Source organism: Rhinolophus sinicus, chromosome 8, assembly GCF_057876585.1.
Source record: "Rhinolophus sinicus isolate RSI-liver-muscle chromosome 8, RSI-T2T, whole genome shotgun sequence".
Taxonomy (NCBI): Eukaryota; Metazoa; Chordata; class Mammalia; order Chiroptera; family Rhinolophidae; genus Rhinolophus; species Rhinolophus sinicus.
The window spans coordinates 75,285,947-75,311,584 of record NC_142508.1 but is presented as its reverse complement, the minus strand read 5'-3'; the positions used below and the strand labels follow the sequence as shown (position 1 = coordinate 75,311,584).

Here is a 25,638-nt window from a genome sequence, read left to right as displayed (position 1 = left end):
TTTTTTTGCCATGAAGAAACTCTTATTTTTGTGTAGTCAAATTTATTACTATTTTCTTTTATGGCTTCTGGAGTTTATGTCATACTTATAGAGGCTATACTCATCACTTGCGATTGTAAACATAATTATTGGTTTACTTCTAGTGCATTTATCATTTCATTTTTTACATGTCAATATTTATGGAATTTATTTTAAGGTATGAATAGGAATCCAATTAATGTTTTTCTAGATGCCTTTTTAGTGGTTTCAGCATCATTACCAAGTACTCTACTTCTCGCCACTTATTTGATATGCCACCTTTGCGTTGCCAGCTTCTTGTATGTATTTGGGTGTTTTTAGACATTCTGAGCCCCACTATGTGCTGGAATAAACAAATACCTCTTGATCATGGTGTATTATATATTTTTTTCTTGAAATTTTTTTTCATTAGTTTCAGGTGCACAAGACAAAGCAATACTTAGACGTTTATCATTTATATCCCACACACTGTGTGATCCCCCCTCCCCCCATCCACTATCCCTCTGACATCGCACAGAGCCATTACATTTCCACTGTCTCTATTCCTAATGCTGTACTCCGCTTCCTGTAACCATATACATACATATATATACATAGGTATATTATATTTTTATGTGGTCAATTATATTTGCTAATGTTTTACTTAGACTTTTTTCTTCAGTATTCTTAAGTGAGATTAGTCTATAGTTTTCTTTTGTGTTTGTGTGTGCAGTATTTATCAGGTTTGCAAATCAATAACATATTCACTTATTTAAAGGATTATGGAAATTTTTCCTTTTTTTTAATATCTCTGGGATAGTTTGAATAGCACTGAAATTATCTAGTCTTTGAAGGCTTATTAGAATTCCCCTGGTGCTTTTTGTGGGGATTAGCTCTTTAATAACTGTATTTCTTCTATGGAAAATTGATCTTTTAAACTTTCTCTCTCTACTAGGGTCAGTTCTGGTAAAGTCTTTTCTAGAAAATTATCCATTTAATCTAGATTTTCAAATGTATTTGCACAAAATTGTACAACTTAGATTCATGATATTTTAGAATAGCCTCTGATTCAATAGTTAATCTCCAATTGTCATGTTTTAATTTGTACTTGTGCTTTCTCTTTTATGATGATTAAATCTATTTTGTTGATTTTTTTCAAAGGAATATCTTTTTATTTATTAGTTCTACTATTTGGTTTTTAACTCAATTATTTCTGCTTTATCTTAAATATTATTTACTTCTCTCTACTTTCACTAGATTTACTTTTTGCTCCTTTTCTAACTTTTGAGAAAGATGTTTAATTTATTGTTACTTTCATTTTCATTCCTATATTTAGTCTATGCATTTTTTTAACCTTTGCTTTAACTGTATCTCAAAGCTTCTGATATATAGTTTTCATAATCTTTGTTTTTAAAAGAAATTGTTCAATTTCAATTTATAGTTCCCCTTTGACTAAGGAGTTAATAATTTTTAAATTTCCAGATTTTTGTGTGTGTTGGAGATGTAGATAAAAAGATAAAGAGGGTGGATGAGACGTAGGGTCCAAGAAGTGTTTCATACTATTTTGTAATGACTTCCACTGTTTCAGTCAGCTCTTAGTGTTGTCGTTTGTTTCTGACTGCTTTTAAGATTGTCTCTATCTTTGGTTTTCAGCAGTTTTTTCTATGATGTGCCTTAGGTGATTTTGTGTTTATCCAGCTTGGACATAAAGGACTAAGTCATTATCATATCTATGTCTTCTGTGGATTCTGGAAAATTCTTAGCCATTAGCTTTTGGAATATTGATTCTAATTCTTTTTCCTCTCCTGGGACTTCAACTATGTCTATAACTCACACAATCCCATGTTTTCTAATTACCCCCACCCTCCATTTTTAATATTTTTCATTTTCTTTCAATGCATCAGAATGGATATTTTCTTGATTTTTTTGTTTGTTTACAGTTCACTGAGTCACTATTCAACTATGTCTGATTTACTGCTATGTGTACCTAGTGAATTCTTAATTCCAGTTATTGTAGTTTTCATTTATAAAATTTCCACTTTGTTCTTTTTAAAAATGTCCACTTCTGTCAAATTTCTCAAAATTGCCTTTTAACACTATGAACATATTAAAAATAGTTTTTTTGAAGTTCATGGGTGATGAATCCATTATCTGAATTAGTTACGGGCTTTTCACTTGTCTTTTGTCTTAGTCTTCAGTCACGCGGTCTTGTCTCCTTACGTGCCTAGTTAATTTTGTGTGTACCAAACACTCTACACAAAAAGTGTAGAAATAATTTGAGGGAGGATTAATTTGAGCCTGGAGGATTCACTGGGGCCCCTCGTCTTTGGTGGACCCTAAATTGCAATTTTTGTTCTTCAAAGCCCTGTGAGTCCATTGAAAGCTCTGTTCAGCTTCTGAGCCCTTTCCCCATGCTTTCAGATTGGCAGATGCCTCTAGGAGAAAAGCAGCCTTCATGCCTGGTTCACCCTCTGGGTTTCCCAGATCTTGTTCTATAATCTTACAGCCTAGGTAACTGGTGGCACTTTGATGTTTTCAAATACTGTGTGTGTGTGTGTGTGTGTGTGTGTGTATAGTATGTATAAAATTAGCTTTTCTAGTTGTTCTTAACAGAAAGGGTGGTCCAAACAATCAAATTCACCATTACTGGAGTAGAACTCCATCCTGCTAAGATGTTTTGATTTTCATTTCATTTTTTTTTTTTGGAATATGGATCCAGGATTCTTTTTTAAATTAAGACTTATTTGTTTTGGATTTTCCTGGACCAGCCATGGAAGAGAATCACATGGGTGGAGGAAGGGTTTGGGTGGTTTACAAGGTTTCTTAGCTCAAGAATGTCCTCTTCTGTTGCTACAGAGAAGTGCATTTCTTTAACAAATATCCCTTTTACTGATATTGATATAACGTAATGAATCCATCCTATTTCTCTGGAGCCCATAGTTTCAGTTGGTTCCTTCTTTCACTTCACTACTGGCTCCGGGGGATACCGCTCCCTTCCAAAATGCCCCCTTCTCTTCCAGAAGAGGTGTGTTTCCAAACCTGCTACCTTTGGTCCTAGATACTTGCCAGGAGCCCTCCCTATACTTCCCCAGTGGCCACTACTCTGCTCCGCCAGGCTTCAAACCTGTTTGTAGTATTTCCCCACTCAGGGTGAGCCTTCTTCTTCTGGGGGAACCATAGTTGGAATGCTATGTTCCACCACCACTAGCACCTCGTCTGTCACACACTCCTCTTAGGCTCAACCGTTGCCTTGCTCCCCTTGAGTGTGGGCTTCTGAACTGATGTTTCCTTCTCCCTCTTAAACATAAAGTGCAGTTTGTAGAATGTCTCCCAGTTATGTTGTAGGAGTGGGTTTTCTTGTCCTCTTAGAAACCCAGAACAACAACACATATTTTTAACTTTTACATAGGATTTTTTTTTTTAGCTATCCTTTTACTATTGATTTTTAATTTCACCGAATTTTGCTTAGAGACACAAAATGTAGTAAGTTTATACAGCTTTGATTTTTTTTGGAAATTAAGACGTCCTTTGTGGCTGAGTACATAGCTGATTTTTCTTTGAAACTTCCATGTGCATTCTATATTCGTTTAGGTTTAGTAATCATATTAAGCCAATCTAGACTTATTTGATCTGTCACTCTTTGAGAGTTAAAATTTAAAATCGATATAGCCGCAGTATTTTGTCCATAGTTCTGTTAGTTCTTGCTTCATGTGTCTTGAGACTATACTGTCAGGTATACATGTTCACGTTCATCGTATCTTTGACCTGTTGTTCCCTTTATCAGTATAAAATGTCCTTCTTTGTTCCTTGTTTTCCACCTTGGATTTTATTTCGTCTGATATTAAAATTGTTACCCTGCCTTAATGTTTACATACTCAATACATCTCTATCTTGTTTTATAGCTTGTTTTTCCTCTTGTTTAGAATAGTCTCCCAACCTCTATGTTCTATGTAGTCTCTTAAGTGTTATTCTAAAATTTCTCTTATTTTCCCTGTTGTCAAAGACATGTGTGACTATATGACAAAAACATTTATACCAAATAAAGCTCGATTTTAATGACATATTTCCTTAAAATTAAAAAAAAATTCATTATGCTTCAGCTCCTCACCAGTGATTCCTGAGAACTTTCTGAGTTACAGCCTCTGTTACTTCACTGTAAAAAAGTACAAGAAGCATAGAGTTAAAAATTAGCTTGTACAGTACTACGTACTGTAAGCCGTAGTCCATTGGTGCAAAAGTAATTGCGGTTTTTGCAAATTTTTTTTTTTTTTAACCTTTTAAACCACAATTACTTTTGCACCAACCTAATAGTTTTCCTCAGTTTCATAATGGCTGAGTCCCCCTGCCATGTTAAATTAAGAAAAGTCTTACACAAAAGAGCATTTTGGGAAGGCCATTGGAGCGGTCACAGATGCTGGCATCTAAAGAAGTAGCTGTCCTAGCAAGAAAAGGGGTGGGGGGGGGGAGTGATTTCACGAAAAATGAATATAGGTAGGGAGATAGATAGGTGGGGGGAGGTGTTCAGTTGAATAGAGGTGTGAACAGAATAGATGAGAGAAGTATACAGATCAAGACGGTAAATTTGATTCCAGAAGAAAACTAATGACTTTCAGTGAAGAGAGAGGTGGTGCTGTTACGGAGATGATAAAAGAGAGTCTCAGTCGAGTGAAAAGGGGCAAAAAGCAGAAGAAAAGCCTAAAGGCGTCTACCGCAGAAAAGCGGACATGTTCTGAGAACCAGATTTTCCTTCAAAACAACTGAAGGAAAAACATTGTTTAGCATGTTAGTCAATGTTGTATGGAAAATGAAAGGGCAGGAACAAAAGGTGCAACAATACCGGGAACGTGGGCACAGTTTTCCAGGAGGTCGCACTGTAAGCCGCAGTCCATTGGTGGCACTTCGACATGGAAGTGAAAATTCTGTCTTGCAAGATGAAAGCGGTTAGGATGAGGAGATGTTTTCAAATTCTCTATTTTCAGTTTTTGAAACACTTGTTCCTATAGCTTTGATAGTTTTTGGGTTCTGGTTGACGGGGAGGTTGGTTTTGCTCTGAACAAAGGGTATATAAAGCTGTGTTTGCTCCCACTCATGGATCTAATTAGGCATGTTGCCCAATATATAATAAATCATGGGTTTAGCTTTTCTTTGTTAAGGTAGTCAGAGGCCTTCAGGCATGAGTGACTTATTAAAATGTACTCTCGGAGTTGGGGATGAATTATCATCCTGATACCGTCAATCACTTAATAATTTTATATCCCCAAAAACTCTCCCTTGGTTGTTTTATACGACACAAAGATGACATTTTATTGTCAAATTTGTTCACAGACATGATTCACATTTTGCTATCGCATGCATAAAGAAATCATTCTAAATTCAGCAAGAGTGCCAGTTTGACTAAAAAAAGTTATTTTCCATAGCCACAAAAATGTGAATCAGATTCTTGTTAGAACATGTGTAAGAAGTGGTTTTCATTGTCACAGCTCTTGATGTCAGATTGCTAAAATAATTGATGTATTATTGTGGGAACACGGTGGCACACAGAGCCCTCCCAAATCACATGACCACTTCCCAGCCCGTACTTCTTCATAACACACAGGGATTATTTGTGTTTTGTGGTAACGAATGAATGGCAGGAACAGCAGAATTTCAGTGTGGCTGTTCTTTATTTGGTTAAATATATTCTCTATTTATTCTTTTAAAAAACTAATTTAAGTTAAACGGCAATAAACCATGATAATTTAGAAAACATGTTGAAACTGAGAGTGAAGAGAAATGTTCTCTATGTAAACCGCATTGTAAACCATAAAACTTATTTTTGTCAACTGCTTCTCATGACAGTGGCTAGGAATTTGACATTTCTACTACAGTAGGCAAAAATACATGTAAAATACACTCTCCCACACACCACATCACATCTCTATTTATATTTCCAAACTAATAGCATTACAGCCCCCAAAAGTGCTGAGTGTACTGTGGACGCTTCCACCGGGAGCTGTAAGTTCACACAGTGTTACCCTGATCTGGTGTGTCTGTGCGGCACGGCCGCTGTGGGTACCTTCCTGCCCCCGAGCCATACTCAGTGCACAGGTGTGCCCACCAAAAGGACACCACTTCTCTGCAACCCAAAAGGTGGTGAACCTTTCCATGAACTCGAATCAGCACAAGACAAAGCAAAGACACCGATCTTGGAAAGAGGATGAAACCCGACTGAAGCATCGACGTGACAGGGGTCAGGACCACTCATCCACCTCAAGTGTGGCATCACCTACTCAGTTACTTAGGAAGACGGGTTTTGTGAACATTTACGTAGTTTGAAGGTGAGTACTTTAAAGCTAGAAGAGGAATATTTAATAATCCATTAAGGTGAACACGAATGTGACAGAAACACGGCTAATCCTCTAATCTTATCTGGGGTACACATTCCACACCGTTGACTAGATCTCAGTTTTCTCATAAAAAACGTCCTCTCTCCACTTAGAGATTAGAAGTCGGTGCAACCCCGTCCTTCTCTCTGCAGAAAGAGCATTTCGCTGGGGATGTAATGTTTTAAAACAATAATACAAACCTCCTGGGAGAATACCACAATAAATGTCTCAAAAACCACTCAGTTAATCCCAGGGTATAATCCGGCTGTTTTAAATTACTGCAGGGACTATCATGGGTCTTAATGACACTGTAACTGCAGAAAGCCAAAGAAAGCTAGCGAGAGAGGCCAAGAGGATGAGCTCAGAGCCAGCTGAAGTGACAACAAACATGTGGCTGTTTACTAGGATTGGAGAGGTTTAGTCTGCAGATGTTTGTGGTCTCTAGAAGGTTCCAGAGGAATGAGTTATTATGAAGATTTGCAGAATTTGATGAGAGCAAGATTCTTCTTGGAGATGGCAGGCCCCAAACAGGGAGGCCCAATGGTAGAAACAGAATTTATAGATTTCTGTGGTCAGATCATACTCTACTGGTCCCACAATGTACATCAACAAATTAATATTGTACGGATGTCATTTCAAAGCCTCCTAAAGACGAGAGTCATTATTGAAGCCATTAGAGCACAGATGGTTCAAACTATATGCAGATATTCATACTTGCATTTTTGCATTATAGCTGCTTTTTTTTTTTCTCTCTGTTGAACTGTAATGAATTGTCTCATAATCTATTCCATCTTCTTGCCATTAGCGGGCTTTGAATGTTCACAAATAGGAGCAAAGAACTCATTTTCCAGAGCTTTAATCACACAAAGAGGGAATGCCTAATTCTCTAAATGAAATGGTCTGTGATCACTGAAGCAGAGATTTAATATATCACGGCAAATTAGGTAGATTTTAATAAATTACTTATCTCCCTGAATACTTTACATATGCTTAAGAAGGAACATAGCCTGTTTGCAAACAGTGAAAACCCGCAGCCTATAAAAATCCTTTGAAGAAAATGACAAATAAAAAAGTAAATTAAAAAATGAAATGCGTTATATCCTAGACCTCTAGAGACAATTCCTTTGCAGCATTGATTCACAGCTCCATTAAAAATATCAATTAAATCCTTCAGTGAGATTGGGTAAAAGCTAGAAAATTAACTTTCTAAGCTGCTTTGTGAGGGTCTGGTTATCCAGATACACCCCAGCGTTGTACAAGCTTGATGTAAATTTTAAAAATGATAAAAAGATACTCCTTTCAGGTCTAACTAAGCATGCCATACTTTAAATAATTCTAGGTCATAAGCTAAATTTTCAAAGTGTAAGTTTCCTATATCTATCTGTATCTGTCTCCTCTTTATGTACACACATCCCTGCCTGGATCCCTTTATCCATATCACCATTACAAATCCTTGAAAATAATACACATAGGAAGAATTACAATTTTTAAGGAAAAAAACCCCAAAAAACAAAAAACTTGCAGTAATTTAATAAGTTGGTGCCAAGTCTCATTTTTTATATTTAATTGATAGAAACTGCATGCATCAAAGAAAATGCACACTGAGCTTTAATGTGCATAAAATGGATATTAGCATTTTAAAGAGGAAGATTAACACATTAATCCAAGTAATTTTCATATATTGCTTCTAATAAAATCTTCACAGTAGAAAACTCTTAATGAGGCTAATCATAGGCATTCCACTTAGTGGGACGATTAGGGATAACATAAAAGTATTTCTTTTTCGTAGGTTTTCTAAGATTTATGCTTTTCGCTTATTAAAAATAAAAATGGGAACTGTCTTTCAGTTCTTCGTCAGAAAATGTTGCAAATGCAAATAGACTTTCTCATGCTATCATGTAGGTATAAATTATGGAGAAGATGTTGCCCACCGTGGAGACGTGAAATCCTGAGGGGTGGCAGGCATGGGAAGGAGGGAATAGAAAAATAAACAAACGAAAGAGTATACAAAACTCGAACACTTCAAACCCAGGCCCCCCCACTCCCCTCCCAGCTTCCCATGAATTATAGATTATATACACCAGAGTAATTACAAAAACCTCAACTAAGAGCTTTCATGTGGGCCTCGACTCAGGAGTAGGAGACGCCTCCGGAGCAGCTCCTTTCAAGCCTCCAGGTCCTGTCTGTACTGCTCGTGGACGGACCGCAGGGCCTGCACTGCTTCGACTGTTACTTTGAGCTGGCCAATACCTCCACCATCTGCTCGTGCGTCCAGCACTAGGGAGGAAACAGCACAAAAAGGTTAATGTCATTCAACAGATTTTTCTTCGGCTAGTGTAGCTGAAACAGTAGTTGAAACGATGAAAATACCTCTATCAAAGTCCGTTCACTGGCAGCTTATAAATCTTGAAATGAAAGCTGCCACTGCCATGTGTGCAGGAAGAGACACGTTTTAGCTGTATTGCATGTCCGTGTCCATGTTGCTTGTGGAGTTAAAACTAATGACCTGTCATGAAGTGTATCTAGTGGAAAGGCTACCGGATAACAATTGCAACATGGAATCAGAATTTCTAAGCTAGTAAGAAATAAGTCGAAAAGGGGTCAAGATACAGCAAAGGAAAATTGGTTCTAACACAGTGAGTGTTAATAAGAAATTTCAAAATGCTGAACCACTGTAAAGAAGTCACATGATCATCATTCGGACGGGCTATTTATCTTTCTAAGGAGAACACTGCATTTAAAATAGATTTCATGTGAAATCAGAAAACGTTAACATGGCAGACTCAGGAATATTAAGGTCCATGGATTGGCTGTGAGGGCTCGTGACCGGCTGACGCGGGCAGATGTAAAATTTCCAGGGGACGTGGGCTTTTCTGGGGAGAGTGTACCGAAGGTAGCCAACGGGAGCCTGGGGCCCCTGTGAGCTCGGCGGTGGGGCCGGAGGGAGGCTGATTCAGAGCCTGGGGCCCCATCCGCCGGTGCTCGCTGGTGCGTGCTTGTGACTCGGCCTGAATCCTGGACTTCGGAAGTGTGAGAGCACTTAGGAGTCTATGTAGTTTCCTGTTGATATTCCTTGCGGTTTTCCTTGAACTGTATGTGAGATGAGTGTGTGTGTGTGTGTGTGTAATTCCAAGAAAGACTGTAAGAAAACCTTCAAACAAAACTCAGAAGTAGACCAAGACTTGGGTGCAGGTGAACAGGCAGGGAGGCTGCAGAGGCACAGGTAGGCGCGCTCCCTGCCCGAATACTCCCGTCTTCTGTGGGGCTTCTTCCTTCTGTGTCTGGCACAGCTCAAAACACTGAAACCCTAAACTGACTTGTGCTTCATCTTTGCCTCCTTCCCCAAATATGGCCACAACAGCTGTCTGTGTCAGACCAGCGGGGCCATACGTGGTCCTGCAAACGAGAGGGTGGGTTGCTAAACAGAACTGACTCAAAAAAAGATTAAGAATATAAAGCACAGATAATTTTGGTCCTTTTCATCAGGCTCTCTTGCTCCCGGGTGTCTTTCTTTTTATTTTGTTTTTTAAACAGTACGGAGGTCTGTTATTTTTTCACACTTATCATGCCGTGAATTCACAGGGGATGGGCTCCAGGACCTCAGGCTCCTTCCGCTGGTTCTCGCACAGTGTCCTTCTCTGGGTGGGGCAGGCTGGCGCTTCCGTAACCCAGGTACCGTTCCCTGGGGCTTCCTTCTTTTTTGGTCATTTTCCTTCACACGTTTCTGGAAGCTGTCTCAGCTCTTAGGGTGCTTATTAATATGCTCAATACGTACATTAACCCTCTTGGCAAGAATCTTGCCCTTAACTTGTTTGTTTACAACAATGCCAGCCTCATGCTGGGTAACACTGTAGACCCTTCTAGCTTTGCCCTGGTGACATTGGTGGGGCGTTCCTCTTGAACAGTCCCCATTCGCTTGATGTCTACACTGTCACCTTTCTGGTAGATTCGCATGCATGCTGCCATAGGAAGAACTCCACATTTTCTAAAAGGCCTGGACGACATACAGCGGGGCCTCTCCTGTTTCCCTTTGTGTTGGTCATTTTGGTGAATTACTGGAAGATGGCGGTTCCGGCCGAAAAGGCCCTGGGTGTTTTTAATAGGGAGGTTTAGGCTAATATTTCAGTTCTCTCATCTTTTTCTTCTGTGCCTGTTAAAGCGGTGACCAACTGTCACAGAGTTAGGATATGTAGAGTTTATACAAATTTCTCAGAATGGGTTTTTTGGTCTAATTTGGTTAATTATTTGGCCTGATCCTGACTTTTGAATACTTGACACATCTCCGGGACAAGCAGCTTGACACACAAACCCTTTTCGTCTGTGGTGTGACCGACGTGCCTGGAACTGAGGTGCCTAATTAAGCGTTCACTTAATACGTGAATAAATGAGTAAACAAGGCCTGGACGTTTTCCCAGAAGGCTTTGCTGACTTGACAAACGAGACTGGGCCGCGGCCTCCTTTCCCCACATGCTGGACACAGCCCCGGCCACCCCTGCTTAGTATTTTAAGTGGTCTGATTCATGGAGTACAATTCCTATACTATGTACGAACAGAGGGTAGAATTAAGCACTGTTGGGATTCACACCTGGTGGGTGAATTATCCATACCCAGCAGAGCACATTTTGTCAGGAATCCCGTACCCTTCTCTGCATCCTGGAGGGAAACAAGTGACCGAAAGCACCCAGAGTTCTTTTCAGTGACTGTGTCACTGGATGGTAACACTGAATTGAAGACAAGCCTTGCAAAAGACGCTAGAATGTTCACTCAGAATAACATGCCTTAGCTGAAATAAGGCTTGACAGCATGAGGCTTCTATAAACATGAAAAAAATCCAATGGTCAAACTTTCGTCACACACACACCCCTGATATTAACAAAATGCATAATGTCTTGTGAACCACAGCAAATTATTTTTACATTTCTCTTGATTCAAAGGAAGGCAGAGCGGGAGGGCAGGGGAAGGGTGTAGGGAGAGGCTTCCAGCTTCAACAAAAAAACAGCTCGAGTTGCAAAGGATTCAACTAATGTGTGACTCGCTGTCCTTGCAGCCAGCAAAAAAGAAGGTTTTAATAAAGCGCTTGGATCTCAGCAACTGTTGGTTGTACAAATGGAGTGACACTTCCCCCCTACCATCGATATTTTGCGCGATGATGTCTGCCCCTTCCTGGAACACGGCGGCAAGGTCCACGCTGGCAACGCCGATGTCCTCACACTCCAGGTCCTGCTCCTCCTCGGGTGGGTCACTGACCACCGTGAAGCGAATACTGAGAAGGGAAAGAACAGAGAGAACCGCCACAGAGGGAGGAAGTCACCACCGGGGAACACAATTCCCGGGCAGGTTTTGATCACTAAGGGAGCCATCCGGACATTTCCACTTATTCCAATGAAAAGAAAATTTCCTTAGGCTGGGTAAGTTATCATATGAACTATCAGAATTATGATAATATACCCAGCCTTCGAGTGAACAATGATCCACTTTTCGAAGCCCTGACTTAGCCCTAGACCCTGAGGAAAATTACCAGGCAGAGAAGCACTGGACGTGCACTCGGTTACACGCCGCCTGACCATACTCGATCCGTCTACTTCAGGGCTGACAGGATCAAGGGCAAAAAGGCCGTGGAGGTTAGGGCAGCGTTTCCAATGGAAATGCAACATTTTCCATAGAAGTGCACCACTCTGGAGTTGCCACTAAGCAATTTGACCAACTGTATGTGTTCTATAAAATGTGGGCCCTTGTTGGATAAATGTAGCTTTGCCCAAGGGCGATATGAGATGTTCGCATTACTTCAGCAATCTCTTAACTTACAGTCATCGCGTCCAAGTTCTAGCTTACTTTTAGACACATAATTGTAGGGCTCTCATGGAGCTGATTTGAATTAGCGGCTTGCGTTGAGGCCAAACACGCTTGGACTGACCGAATGACAGGAATTTACAGTTAAGTTCTCTTTTGATATGTCTTGGCAGCACAGCTTAAACCACGGATGCTTGTAAACTACCATTTTAACCATTTTCAAAAACATCTCCATTCCAAATCAGAAACAAAATGAGAAACTTGTTTCTTAGATAATGTTCTGAGATAAAAATCTAAGTCTCTGAGAAATTGTGCCTTTTAAAAGATGCATAAATAAAATCCTTTCCAAATGCTTATAGGTAAACATGATAATATTTTAAACCGATTTGTTGAAAATAAGTATTCAACGTTCCATTCCTTTATTAAGTCTGTGTTTTGCTGGCAATAATTATGATTAGAAAACAGAAATCAAAGGTAATACCTATCTACATAATAACTGTGAAGAGGTCAGATCCTGGTCTGCAAGTGGGGAAGAGGAATAGTCCGTACAATGCATAAAATAGAGGGATTAAGATGGACTGGTTAAGGGCTTCCATTCTGGGTTCAAATTTCTGTTTTCCTGCTTATCAGCTGTGTGACCTCGGACAAATCCTTAACCTCTCTGATCTCATTTCCTAATCTGTGGAATGGGGATATTTATACCTATCTCATGGGGCTGTTGTGAGGATCCAATGAGATGATACATGCAAACAGACCCTGGAGCATTGTAAGCACTGAGTAAACTTTTGCTCTTTTCTTACCACTATTTTTGACTTTAGTAGATCTGTGTAAGCTTCTGTATGTCTGAGGAGAGAGATAAAGAAGGCATGAAAAAGGCTTGTTTCAATTGAAAACTAAGATTCCCAAATTATACAGTGACTATGTAGTTCAGTTTAAAGAAGAATGATGATGAAAGAGATTGTCCTAAAATGAACAGGCTTGGAAGAGGAGAAGTTAAAAGTACTATCTGATGTGCATTTATACCCACAAGACTTACAGGAAAGAGGGAGGCTACAGAGGTCGTTATAATAATGTTAAGTGTTATCCTTATATAGTACCTCATATCTAAAGATGATATCTGTATCATCTTTACAAGTGCAAACTATTAGTGCCACTGAATAGATGAGAATTCTGAGACAAAAAAGAAAAAAACAACTTCTAAACGCCGGGAAAGGGCTAGAAACCAAAAAACGCAGTATTTCTGGCTTTCAATTCTAGAGAGAGCAAAAGGAGACGTGAAATACCAGATTAATAAACTATAAGGTTAAGCTAAAAAGCGAGGCAGGTACATTAAAATAATGTCAAAACGACAGTGTGGCTTAGGCTACACTGTCCACACACACACACACACAGATACATCTGATGTCTTGCCTTTATCCCGCCAAGACAAAGAGGGGAAACCTTGTTTCATCTCCTCAAGGGGCTTCCGGTCTGGTCTGAGGGTCTGGACACACACGTATGGGCTCCGTGCCACGTACCTGGGAAGGTACCAACTGGATGTGCCAGGAGCTGTGCCTCCTCTCCCCTGTCTCCCTCCTGTGGCTTCTCCACTTCTCAGTGACCCTGACCTTGCTTCCCTCCCCTCCAATTCCCAGAAACACACCTCCGCCCGCTCCAGGCCTGCGGTTCCCTCTGCCTGGACTGAGCGGGTCGTGAATGGGGCCTGTTGTCCTTCACTAGCCAGCGGAGTGTCTCCTCCTAGGTCTGCCTTCACTGTTCTTTCTATTCTATTTTAGCACCTCCTGTAATATGTAAAAGGTGCTGCTTGCTTGAGGTCTGTCCTCCTCAGTGGCATGTGAACTCCACGAGTGCAGAGGCTTCACTCTGCTCACCATTTCAGCGCCTGGCACTTCCGTAGGGGATCCTGACTGCTTGTTGAATTATGACACGAGCTGTAAAATGGACCAAAGGCTGGCTCATCTGGGGAAGGTTTCCTGGAGAAGACAGGCCTTCGGCTGGGCCTCAAGGGGCAGACCTGAAACGTCACTGCTGTTGTTTAGGAAATCAAAAGTCACTAAAATTACTCTTTACGTCATTTAACATAATTTTTGCCCTTTCCTCATTCTGAAATAATTCGTTTTCATGTGAAACAGGGCAGAAGAGCCTATGGGTTTTACATATCGCCGAGTGTTACATGTTCGATGCTGATGGTTACGTAGGATGTGCTCGTTAGAACACTGCTGAAGAGAAGAAAGGAAACCAACAAGGAACCTTAAGTCAGTGTCAAAACTACAACTTCAAATAAATAATTTTAAAGTCCCATTTCAATATGTCGCCTCCCTTTTAAAGTGACATTTGTCTATCTGCAAATGTCGCAAGAGGCAGGCTGCCGAGGTACTATATAAAATTCCTTTTACAATGTATAGAGTCATCCACATGTCAGGGAAGATGGGCCCAACATCTCTAGCTGTGGCTTCGTAAGGTACCACCAGTATTCAAGAGGGTTGCTGTCTCAGAAACTAAATTCTTACGAACTAGGAGGTACTTCAAGTAATATGACCTCTGAGCATTTCCCAAAGGTGAGAACGTTCACTGGAATAACAACTGTCTCTTGGCTGTGGGAAAATGTAAACGTACCCTCCCTTTTTCTCCTTAGAACATGACACTGTCAGGGGAGGAGGGGGGACAGGGCCCTTCCCTCCCACGATGGCCCCACTTCCTCCCTGGTGGTCGGAGGCGGGAGCCAGCACTGCCAGCAGTCACGAAGCTGTCACCAGCCTGAGTCAGTGGCTTCGCACCTGCAATCCCTCTCTCAGCATTTCTCAGGCACGGCATGAACACTTGCGTCTCTGTGGGGCATTTAGAGATTTTTTTTTTCAGAGAAACTGATGACAGAGTGGGAGGCATTACAGTTACCGTGGACTTTTTCATTTTTAAAACTATTTTGGTACAAATAAGCAGGTCTTTCGAGGAAAGGCAGGTCTAACATTAAAGCAGAAGCTGCCTTTTTAATTTTTTTATTTTTCATTATTTGTTTATTTTTTTAATGAGGGCGCAGTTCACAGTGGCCCATGCAGGGATCGAACCAGGGCATCACGCTCTAACCAGCTGAGCTAATCAGTCACTCCCAGTATCTGAGTTTTTAAAAAGAAACACTTACGAGGAAACAAAATTGTTCCCCCCCAACAAGGAGTGCTACTTATGATATGTTCTAACGTTCTAGAAACAAAGTGAACACAGAGGGAGACGATAGGACTGAATGGGTTGGTATGTGCCCCCAGGGATGTTAACGGGACAGAACTCAGTCCGGGACAGTGACGCAGCTGCTTGACCGCAGAGAGGCAGGCGACATGGCCAGTGCTGTTTACTCGCTAGAGAGCTGGGAGAATTTGGGGGGACTGGTGGTATTGGAGGGGGACTAGAAAGAAGCTGATGTAAATAAATAAAACTTGAGTGATTATCTCCCATCCTGGGAAAAAACAGAACCTCAGGCTAACTAACAGGGTTTTACCACCCCTTCTTCAGAACTGGGATCCAAAGAAATGATATACCTATTTGAAGGAGTTAATGAAAAGCTACAGTCAGATCCTAAGAGCTAAGAATTCCAGTCTCTTTTCTTGAAACAGAAGATACAGTGTTAGTTTGGAAGCTCTTCTGTGAAGTGTGTCTTTAATATTCACTTCATGACGTCTAGGAAAGGAAAGAACTTGCGTCGCTCTCTAAGGTGGCAGGGGTTAGCACCCAATTCTGAGGCAGGGAGAGGCTGTGTCACCTTTGGGCCATAAAGTCCAGGAGAAGAGGACTACAGAGAGAGCAAGGGTGCACCAGGCCAGGCCGGGGGGGGGCCAGCTCAGGGGCCAATGGGCCGTTAGAGGCTCAAACTGCATTGGATGGGAGCTCAGGCCAAAGTACAAACTTACTAAGATCAGTTCTTTTTCCTTCTCCAAAGGATATAATTTCTTTACTTGAACCAGAATTGCAAAGTGTCCTGTTCAAATTTGCCCCCGAAAAGGACATTTAAAAATATGAAATGATGAATTATTAAATGGTTGATAGTAAGATAAAAATTAGTCTGAAAGGCTGATGAGCTATTAAAATAACATTAGTGATACTGAAATTAGCACCTATTGTGCTCTTAAGTACCATGTTTCCTCGAAAACAAGAGCTAGCTGGACAACCAGCTCTAATGCGTCTTTTGAAGCAAAAATTAATATAAGACCCAGTCTTATTTTACTATAATATAAAACCAGGTCTATAATATAATATAATATAATATAATATAATATAATATAATATACCGGGTCTTATATGAATTTTTGCTCCAAAAGTCGCATTAGAGCTGATAGTCCAGCTAGGTCTTATTTTCGGGGAAACATGGTATGCGTCAGGTGCTGACCTATCCACCTTACATGTATTGTCTCATTTAATCTCTACAACAATCCTATGTGGAATTATTATTTCCATTTTATAGACGAAGAGAATGAGGCACAGGGTGGTTAGGTAACTGGTCCGAGGTCAGACAGCCAGTAAGTGATAGAGCAGGAATTTATGTTCAAGCTATTTGACTCCAGAGCACACCGTCCTTGCAACCGCTGTTATGCTCTTTACAGTTGCACTTGAATGTCCATGGGACACTTTATATGTGCGGTCCAGTGTTCTGGTTTTTAGAGCCCCATGGGCTCCATGCAGTTCCTCTGTCTGGTTGGAAGGGCTGCTGTTTCTAAGAGGAAAGAGACCCAGAGGGGTCATGGCGCATGACGCCTCATCCTGTGCTTTTTTCGCCATGCCACGCTACAGAGCTCTACCTTACATAATCCATCAGATAATTTAGAATGCTTAAATGTACCTTCTGTTAGGCATCTCTTGTTTTTGCAGTATAGCTTTTAAGATGTCTCTCTTTGCTTGGTTGTTTTCTTCATCCACGTAGATCACTATACCAAAAAAAAAAAAAAAAAAAAAGAAAAAAGAAAAAACAAAGCCACAGAAGGAAGTCACTCAGGAATATGCTATATTAGTACCATTCTGTATTTGTGTAAATTCCTGTTTTTAGAGACGCAAGTCATGCCACCTCCCTTGTACGCCTGGGAAAAGAAAGCAGCTCTGGAAGCTAGAAGCAAATCTGAATGGTCATGTGATCTAATGTCATGTCGCTGGCAGGTCTCTGTGCACACTGTCAGAAAAGACACGAGCAACATCTAAGGTGCCACGTCACTGTCACCGCCTGTTACCGGCACTGGCAGTCATGACAGTAAAAGACAGCGGTCTTTATTGTTTTGTATTTGAGGGATTTACTGCATTTTCTTTCACCCGAGAAGCGAGTGATAATGATAACGTATGGCAGAGAGCTTGTCCTTCCTGACAGCAACGGTAATTTAATCCTTCTCTCCTGCCACAACACGCAATAAAAGAGGCATCTAGTGTGCTGCCTGGAGGAAATCCACAGGCTGACGTGGGCCGGGGTGGGGGGCGAGGGACAGAGAGGCTTTCTAGGGTGTGAAGTTTGTCTTGGGTTTTTAAAGGTCCATGCTGGCATGCAGGAATGTGGCCAGACTTTACTGAGCTGAAATAGGAGATTAGATAACTGATCTCAAGTCCCACCAGGAAGAGGCCGGTGAACACTTGAAACTGTAAATAAGCGTCAGCACTTTGGGAAATTGGTATCTCAGGGTGAGAACATTCCAATTTTCATCCTGATTATTTTTTCTCAGCGCAGAGGCCTCTCAGCCATGCCTTAGCTTCTGAAGACATTTCTTTTTTTTTCAGATGCCATTTTGGAGGTAAAAGGCTCCCCTGTGACCAGATCTCAACTTAGAGATTAACCCTGATCAAAAGTACACGAAGAGTGAAAGATACCATGACAATTCTAAAGCCAGGCTCCACGGGGAACAAACATATTTCACACTGAGAATGTTTCCCTGGACAATTTCAGTTCGATCTCAAATTATGATGCTATCAACTGATTTAATCGTTTGGCTCAGTTGAGCAAACATTAAAGACGTGCCAACACCGAGTCAGGCACACAGGTGTCTGGAGGGGTGGGTTAGTGATCTGAGAACAGTAAGAACCAAGGTTAAACAGTGACCTTAGCTTATTGCTCTTTGCATGACGCCATATTGGTAAATGGGACTAGTGATATAGGTCACTGGAGATTTATAGGAATCGAAAAAGACAAAGGGTTCAGAGTATTTTGTAAATATAATATTTTCTTATCAATTCGAAAAAGTCATGCTAATGGATGAGTTCCACTAATGCTGGGGAGATGTACCTCATTTTGACCACCAGATCACCGAGCTAAATGGAAACTGTTTTTTTCCAAATGGGAATTTTTCGTTTTTGTGGTTCATCCCCCATACAACGTGTGGTTAAGACCATGTTCTTTTTGACTTCAGAGTTCTAAAGCTTTTAAAAGCCATAATGGTCTACATTGTTTTTCTTGTGATAATTTTTTGGATAATTTTGTCTCAGTTTTATTAAGATATAATTGACATATAACATTGTATTAGTTTTAGATTTATGACATAATGATTTGATTGTCTATATTGTGAAATGATCACAATTAAGTTTAGGTAACATCCATCACCTCATATAGTTACAAATTTTTTTTTCTTGTGATGAGAACTTTTAAGATTTACTCTCTTATCAACTTTCAAATATACAATACAGTATCATTAGCTATCATGGTATATACATTGTTTGAAGACAAGGGTAATATCAGTGATTAAAAAAAAAAACCTCAAAGTTTTTTGGAATTCAAAGTCCAGCATTCAAATTAGGAGTCAATTAAACTAGACCAGTTCTGATGAATCTCCATAGCTTGGAAAACAAATTTCTTTTACTGTGGTAAAATATACCTAACAAAGTGTACCATCTTAACCACTTTAAGCGTACAGTTCAGTGGCATAAGTGCATTCACACTGTCATCACCCATCTTCAGGACTTTTTCATCATCCCAAACTGAAACTCTGTGCCCATTACCTTCCCGCTCCCACCTCCCTGCAGCGCTGGTAACCACCATTCTATTTTGTCTCGATAACTTTGACTATCCTAGGTACCTCATATTAGTGGAAACATACAATATGTGACCTTTTGTGTCTGGCTTATTTCACTTAGCATAATGTTTTCAAGATTCATCCATGACATGTATCAGAATTTCATTCCTTTTTAAGACTGAATGATGTCCCATTGTGTATGTGTGTGTGTGAGTGAGTGAGATCGCCACCATTTATTATTGAGTGATGTTTATATACAACTTATTTACTGTAATCCCATGTGCTAAGAACCATGCTGATTTACAGATGATTAAACAGACACAGAGAAGGTAGGTAACTGGCCCGGGGCTACCTCATTAGAAAGTAGTGGAGCCAGAATTTGACTCCAGCAATGTCTGCCTTCCTAATCTCCATGGTATAACTTCTCCTTCTTCCATATGAAGCCAAAACTTTTCCTGCTGTTGTTTCAGCTGCAACCGTGTGGGTTGCACAGGTTGGAGTGTGAGAGAGCGTTCCAGAACTGTATATGGGAAGACACCTTATTCTCCTTTCATCTTTCCTGAAGGGATATTGCTTAAAAACACCTGGTCTTGGTGTCTTAAATAACTCTCTCGGCTGAACACTTTTTAAAGTTCCTTTCTGATGAAACTCAAGCTACTTACCAATAAGCTTAGTTCTCCAAAGATGCACTAGATTAAAACTGCGGGTACAAACGTGGCCTAGACCGGGTGTGTGAATCTAGCCTAATGATTCTTAGTCTTTCATGTGCATCAGAATTCTGTGGAGGGCTTGCTAACATGCAGGTACTGAGCTCACACCACGCTCTGTTGCAGTGGGTCTGGACGGGGCCTGAGAACCTGCATTTCTAACACCTTCCCAGCTGCTGCTGCTGGTCAGGACGCCACACACTGAGAACCTCTGTGGAGTCCGACATCCCTTTGCCCAATTCTTGAATCGGATCAGGAACTAGTGAACACTTTTGTGTTGAACACGTGGGAAATAGGGTACATGACCACCTCTAATTAGGTCAGGGTCCCAAGGACATCCATTTTATGTTCTGAAACTAGATGGATCTTGAGATTATCATGCTAAGTGAAAGCCAGACAGGAAAACTTGAGAATCATGATTTCACTCATACGTGGCATGTAAAACTGAAAGCAACAAACGAATAAGACAAACAAAAACTCATAGACACAGAGGGTAAGGTAGGAGGGAGGTGGTAGAAGAAGGTAAAGGGGGTCAAATATATGGTGACGGAAGGAGAACTGACTCTGGGAAGTGAACACAATGCGAAATACAGATGATGTATTATAGAAATTACTTGAAACCTGTATAATTTTACTAACTATAATGTCACCCCAATCCATTTAATAAGCAAGGTCTATACTTTCAAAAATTCAAATACATCCTTTAAAAAGCAATTCTGGTGATTATGAACAGTATCAGAACTCTCCAAAAGTTAAGCTACTAACCTTTCATTCTCATCAGAAATCACATTTGTTTAGGACTTGCTAGATTTGGACATAAATTTCCTGAAAGCGTATGTCTCAAAAAGATACAAACCAGTAGTCCAAATACTTGAGCTGATTTTGAACTGTCTTACCATTAAAAACGTATCCCTCACTTCTGCAGGTTGGATATATCCTTATATTCTCTATTAGTGTCATTTGGCAGAAGAAATGCAGATGGTTTAATTATAAAGGGTTGATGACATTGAATCTCAAATATCATTTTGCCAAAGCGTTATCATCCCCCCAATCCTTATCTTTGCCAAGTTTCTCCTATTAGCAACAAAATCGGAAGTCCTGCATCCCTTTCATATTCTGAATTAAACTTTAATTGTTCCAAAAGATAGATGTTCATGCTCAAAGACTAAGAGCACAGATCTGCATAAGTCTCATAAAAACTTTGGACAATTTCGTTAATCTTTTTTCTTCTCACTGTCAATTACCTAAAAGGCTTTATTCAGCCCAGACAACATTCTTCAGATCTACCATTAATCTTTCTCTTTTTCCAAACTATTCTCTTGCTTTCTCAGCATTCTATCAGCAAAATTTTCAAGCCTAATAAAATACAATTGTTTTGTTCTTGCTATCACTATTTAGCAAGTGAATTCAACTTTGGGCTTTTTTTTTTTTTCCCGTTAGTAGCCCACAGAAAGATACCTTTTTTGTGCAGGTGAAACTGGTATTAGCATCTCTTAACAAAGAGTGAATTAGGGTGTGAGTACTGGGGATCACTAATTCAAACCTCCCATTTTATAGGCCTATTTTAGGCCTCACAGACGAGCCCCTTTAGAACAGATTCAAGTTCTAATGCAGGGTGAAATCATTGTGAGGTTTAGTTAATGTCTCAACAGGTATGGCGCTCAAACAGGAGATGGCATGTACTTAATGGTTCTCTAAATTTTCCGTATGAATTAAAAAGTCACTTCACAAATACAATTACTTTCATTAACATTTTATAAGATTTGAAGGCATAAGGTTACATTATGTTGACCTTTTACATCAAGTAACAAGTGGATGGTAAAATCATTAGAATAATTAGATGAGACAGTTACTTATTTACCAAAGATTCAAGGAGATTCCCCTGCAATGAAGGATATGCAAATATTATCATTTTTTGATATGATTTATTTTTCTGGTACTTTGTGGTGAAAAGAGCTACACGAAGCTCGAGAAAATAGTTTTTGGAAACGTTTCTGTTATATCAAGTCAGGGAAAGGAAGGGGGGGTTGGATTCTTGTCCTGCCCACACAACTTACTTCTCATGTGATTTTCAACCCACCTGATTTTACAGAATTATGGACTTTGGGCACCTTATTAGCACCTTATTATTAGCACCTTATTCCATAGATGAGAAAACTGGGAACCATGACATTGAAACATCTTGCCTATGTTCACATAACTGGTAAGAATTATGGGTACGGGGAAGATGAGACCAGATCTCTGGACCCTTGTGATTACTGCCATCACTTTCTCAGGCAATGAACACATTTCTAAAAGTGCCAGCGTAAAAAAAAGTAATCACAAAAATTTGTAATACTGCTGTTGGTACAATAGCATGATAATACATATTCGTTAAGTGCAATTTATAAAACTGGTGAGAAAAAACATTTATGTTCAACTAGCATGGGATGGCCTGTTTTGCTAAAGATAATGCAACACTTATTTTTTTTCTTTGATGAGTTACACATTTATTTATTTAGTTTTTATTTTTTCAAATGGTTTGTTTTAATATAGGCTTTAGGAGAACTTAATAAGCAGTTTTAACTTAGAGTCATGGCAGCTTGACATGACTTTTTACACCTCTCTAATTATACACTGACACATACTGTTTTAAGAACATCAAAGTTGGTTAGTGGAAGAATCTACAGGTTGTCTATTGGGTCTGTATTGGTCCAGTAGACGTGCATGTCAACTAGCTGACACATGAAGTTCTAAATTAAGAGAAAGCCTGCCTGCTGTGAGAAATGGATGTGTGGGGTAAATGATGAAAAGACACTGTAAGGACTTTATGACATTCTATTAAAATCCTGAACATCTAGACACTGGAGAGATATCTACATGTATTGTGACAACATCTGTGGGGATCACATTGATCAGAAATGTTGAAAAAATTAGGCCATTGAATCACTGAAATCATATGATTAAAAAACTACATTTTCCCCTCTTGGAATATCATATTTTTTGATTAAATTTAGTTGTAGACCGAGGTGGCATTTTAAAAATGATACTATGATATAGCAGGAACATCTAGAAACATTATTTTCCCACTGTTTTTGTTTTCTCTAACTTCAGTGTTACTTCAGAATTTTCTTCAATTCTACTTCAATTTTTTAATCCTTATGCTATGGGTTTGACTTTTATTAATCTATCCTGACAAGGCTTCTGTGATATTGTATGAAGAGTAGAGAACTACATTTTCTCCTTGTTCCTTCAGCTTCCTTCACAGCTAAGACAAAAAGAACCATCTATATTATAAATGAACCACATACCATTGCTATAGTTGTAGTAGACCCACTGCCCACTCTTGGGTTTGGGGAGTGACACAGGGGTCTCCACGGCAGGAAGACTGTAGAATCGGTATTCCACAAAGAGCCTTTGGATAGTGTCATCCGCGGTGACTCGGGAATCATTAAGTCTTAGAGCTATGATTTCAATTCGAATTTCGTCTGACGTCTGTTTAAAGAACAAAAACAACAAGGAAACAAAACAAATGAACAAAAAAATCCTTTACTCTTTTTCACTATCAGTTTTAAATAAAACATGAAGGCCCGTGGGTTTCTTTTTTTGGAACGCATGGTACACTACTATTTAGTCACACATGATAGATTATTCACGACAGAGAGAGAGAGAGAGAGAGAGAGAGAGAGCGAGAGCGAGAAAGAGAGAGAGAGAGAGAGAATGAGATTCCAATGCCCAAGGGTTTGAAGTTAACAGTGTCAGGGCAATAGTCTCCTGATTTACATTCGAGGTTATAAATACCCACTAGCAGTCTATCAGGAGGGAAGATTATGAGATCTTCATTTCCGATTGCTTTCAGAATGACAAGTATCAGTGGGCCTTGTATCAAACTATGTAATGAAGTACATGTTTATCACTGCTTTTATTTAATCTACAGTACCTGAGAAAGTTTCAGTTATTCAGAGATCAAAGCCTGTAGAGTACTTTATAGCTGTTATGCTAATATACGTAGCTATGCGAATCCATATTAACTAGAGTAGAAACTATCATTTGTTCTCTTATATATTCTGCCATAACATACTTCATTCAATAAGTAATGTTTTCAAACAAAAGAAAATAAATTTTTAATCTAATTTAATACATTTTCTTGCCATTTATTTTAATATAATTTTTACAGAATTAACAACTCAAATATGTGTTTGTTTGATCGTGTAATTTTCACTTCAGTTATTATTTAATATATTTTGGTGTCACAGATATTATTATGGGAGTCACATATGTTTATGTTTCCTGGAGTAATGATTTAAAACAAATAATAGACTATGACTTAAAAATTACATCGCGCCAAGATAACTCAGTTAAATGTTTGGTTTTACAATATTAAATTTGTTCTTTATTCCCCTTTACTAAATTCAAAGGCATGGTACTGTAAATTACATAACTTCAAATAACAATTAGAAAATCCTGAAAATAAGACCTGGTTATATGGCCGACATTTAGAAATTCATTGTTAAATATAAATCAGTGTGTAAATTTACCATAGTCATTACTTAGATATTTCAAAGTATACAATATAATTAATCAAATTGAAAAGCATAAGTATCCTGTTGTAAAAATATCCCCATAAAACACAATTTCCATCGCTGTCAAACCCCCTCAATATTTGATGAAGTAATTTTACCCCCTTCTTTCAAAAGACATTTTCTTTTATTATGTATTCTGAGACACTTTAACTAAAAACCCAAATCTGAATATTTCAATAAGGTTATTTTATTATTCAGTAGATTCATGGAAATTTTACTAGGATGACAGAGAAAATTCCACACCATTCTGTCTCCACTAATACAGGTACAAGGCTGCAGCTGGCAATATTACTAGGATTAGCATAGTATGATGAAATATTTAAAGGAAAATTTTTTCTAAAACCTAATAAATCAAATGACTGCCAAATGTCATTAAAGTGATGGTCTTTGACTTGAATATGCTTTTCATATTCAAATTTGAAAAGAAAGAGATGAAAGCCTGGAAAGGTTACTCGGTTTCCACTAATAACCTCAAGCCCTCTCCGTTCACGTGCATAAAAAATGAAGTTGGCTCTATTGTCTAATCTCACTTCAGAAAAGACCTTCTCTGCTTGCCGAAGACTAACGTGGTCAAGAAAATATTTTAAATCATATTATTTTTTTCCCTTAAAATGTATTGTGGCTGTCAAAATACTGCATACACATACATTTTATCATTCTGGTTCAAATGCAGGACTGCATAGTTGACTCATTTACGTAAGTGGTAATTTGACAAACTTGGAATTGTTGTAACAATACATCTTATAAAACCTTCCTGCTTCTGCACAAAAGAAATAAAAAAGAAACACAGCTATAAAAAAGAAAAAGAGGTAGACATGGTTATTTTTACATTGTGAAGATAAGAATTTAAAATTGTTTATCACAGAACCCAACGAAGAGACAAATGAACTTTTAAATAGCAGAGGACTCAAATTTATTTAAGTGGTTATTTTATTAATAATATATTAACTGTAGAATCCATATATGAAAACTTGCATTATCAGAATGGATTTAGGCTGTCAAATAAGACGATACACAAAAATCTAATTCCAAGTGAAAGTGGATACTTGGATCACAGCCAAACCAACCAACCAACCCATCCACCCACCAAAACCAAAACCAAAACCAAGAAAACCCATCGTATTATCCAAAGAAATAAAAGAGCTTTAAAACTCTTTTTATGATGACTATCTTCTTTCTGGTCCTGTTTCACTTTTTTAAATATTCCCTCCGCCCCCCAGCCTCATAGCCTCATTACCTCTATCATGTG

The 25,638-nt window shown here is 39.2% G+C and overlaps 1 protein-coding gene across 5 annotated transcripts in view; it reads right to left on the bottom strand.

The window, feature by feature from the left end:
• Window positions 1-7,872: 7,872 nt before the first annotated feature.
• RPGRIP1L (RPGRIP1 like) overlaps window positions 7,873-25,638 on the bottom strand; it is an 85,946-nt gene continuing 68,180 nt past the window's right edge. For all 5 annotated transcript variants that reach the window (XM_074314869.2, XM_074314868.2, XM_019732369.3 and 2 more), the window contains 4 exons: window positions 23,118-23,301; window positions 16,978-17,062; window positions 11,492-11,625; window positions 7,873-8,639 (listed from right to left, as the gene is read on the bottom strand). In XM_074314869.2, coding sequence (XP_074170970.2) covers window positions 8,527-8,639; window positions 11,492-11,625; window positions 16,978-17,062; window positions 23,118-23,301 — 516 coding nt within the window. In that variant the 3' untranslated portion in view covers window positions 7,873-8,526. The remainder of the gene's footprint in view (window positions 8,640-11,491; window positions 11,626-16,977; window positions 17,063-23,117; window positions 23,302-25,638) is intronic.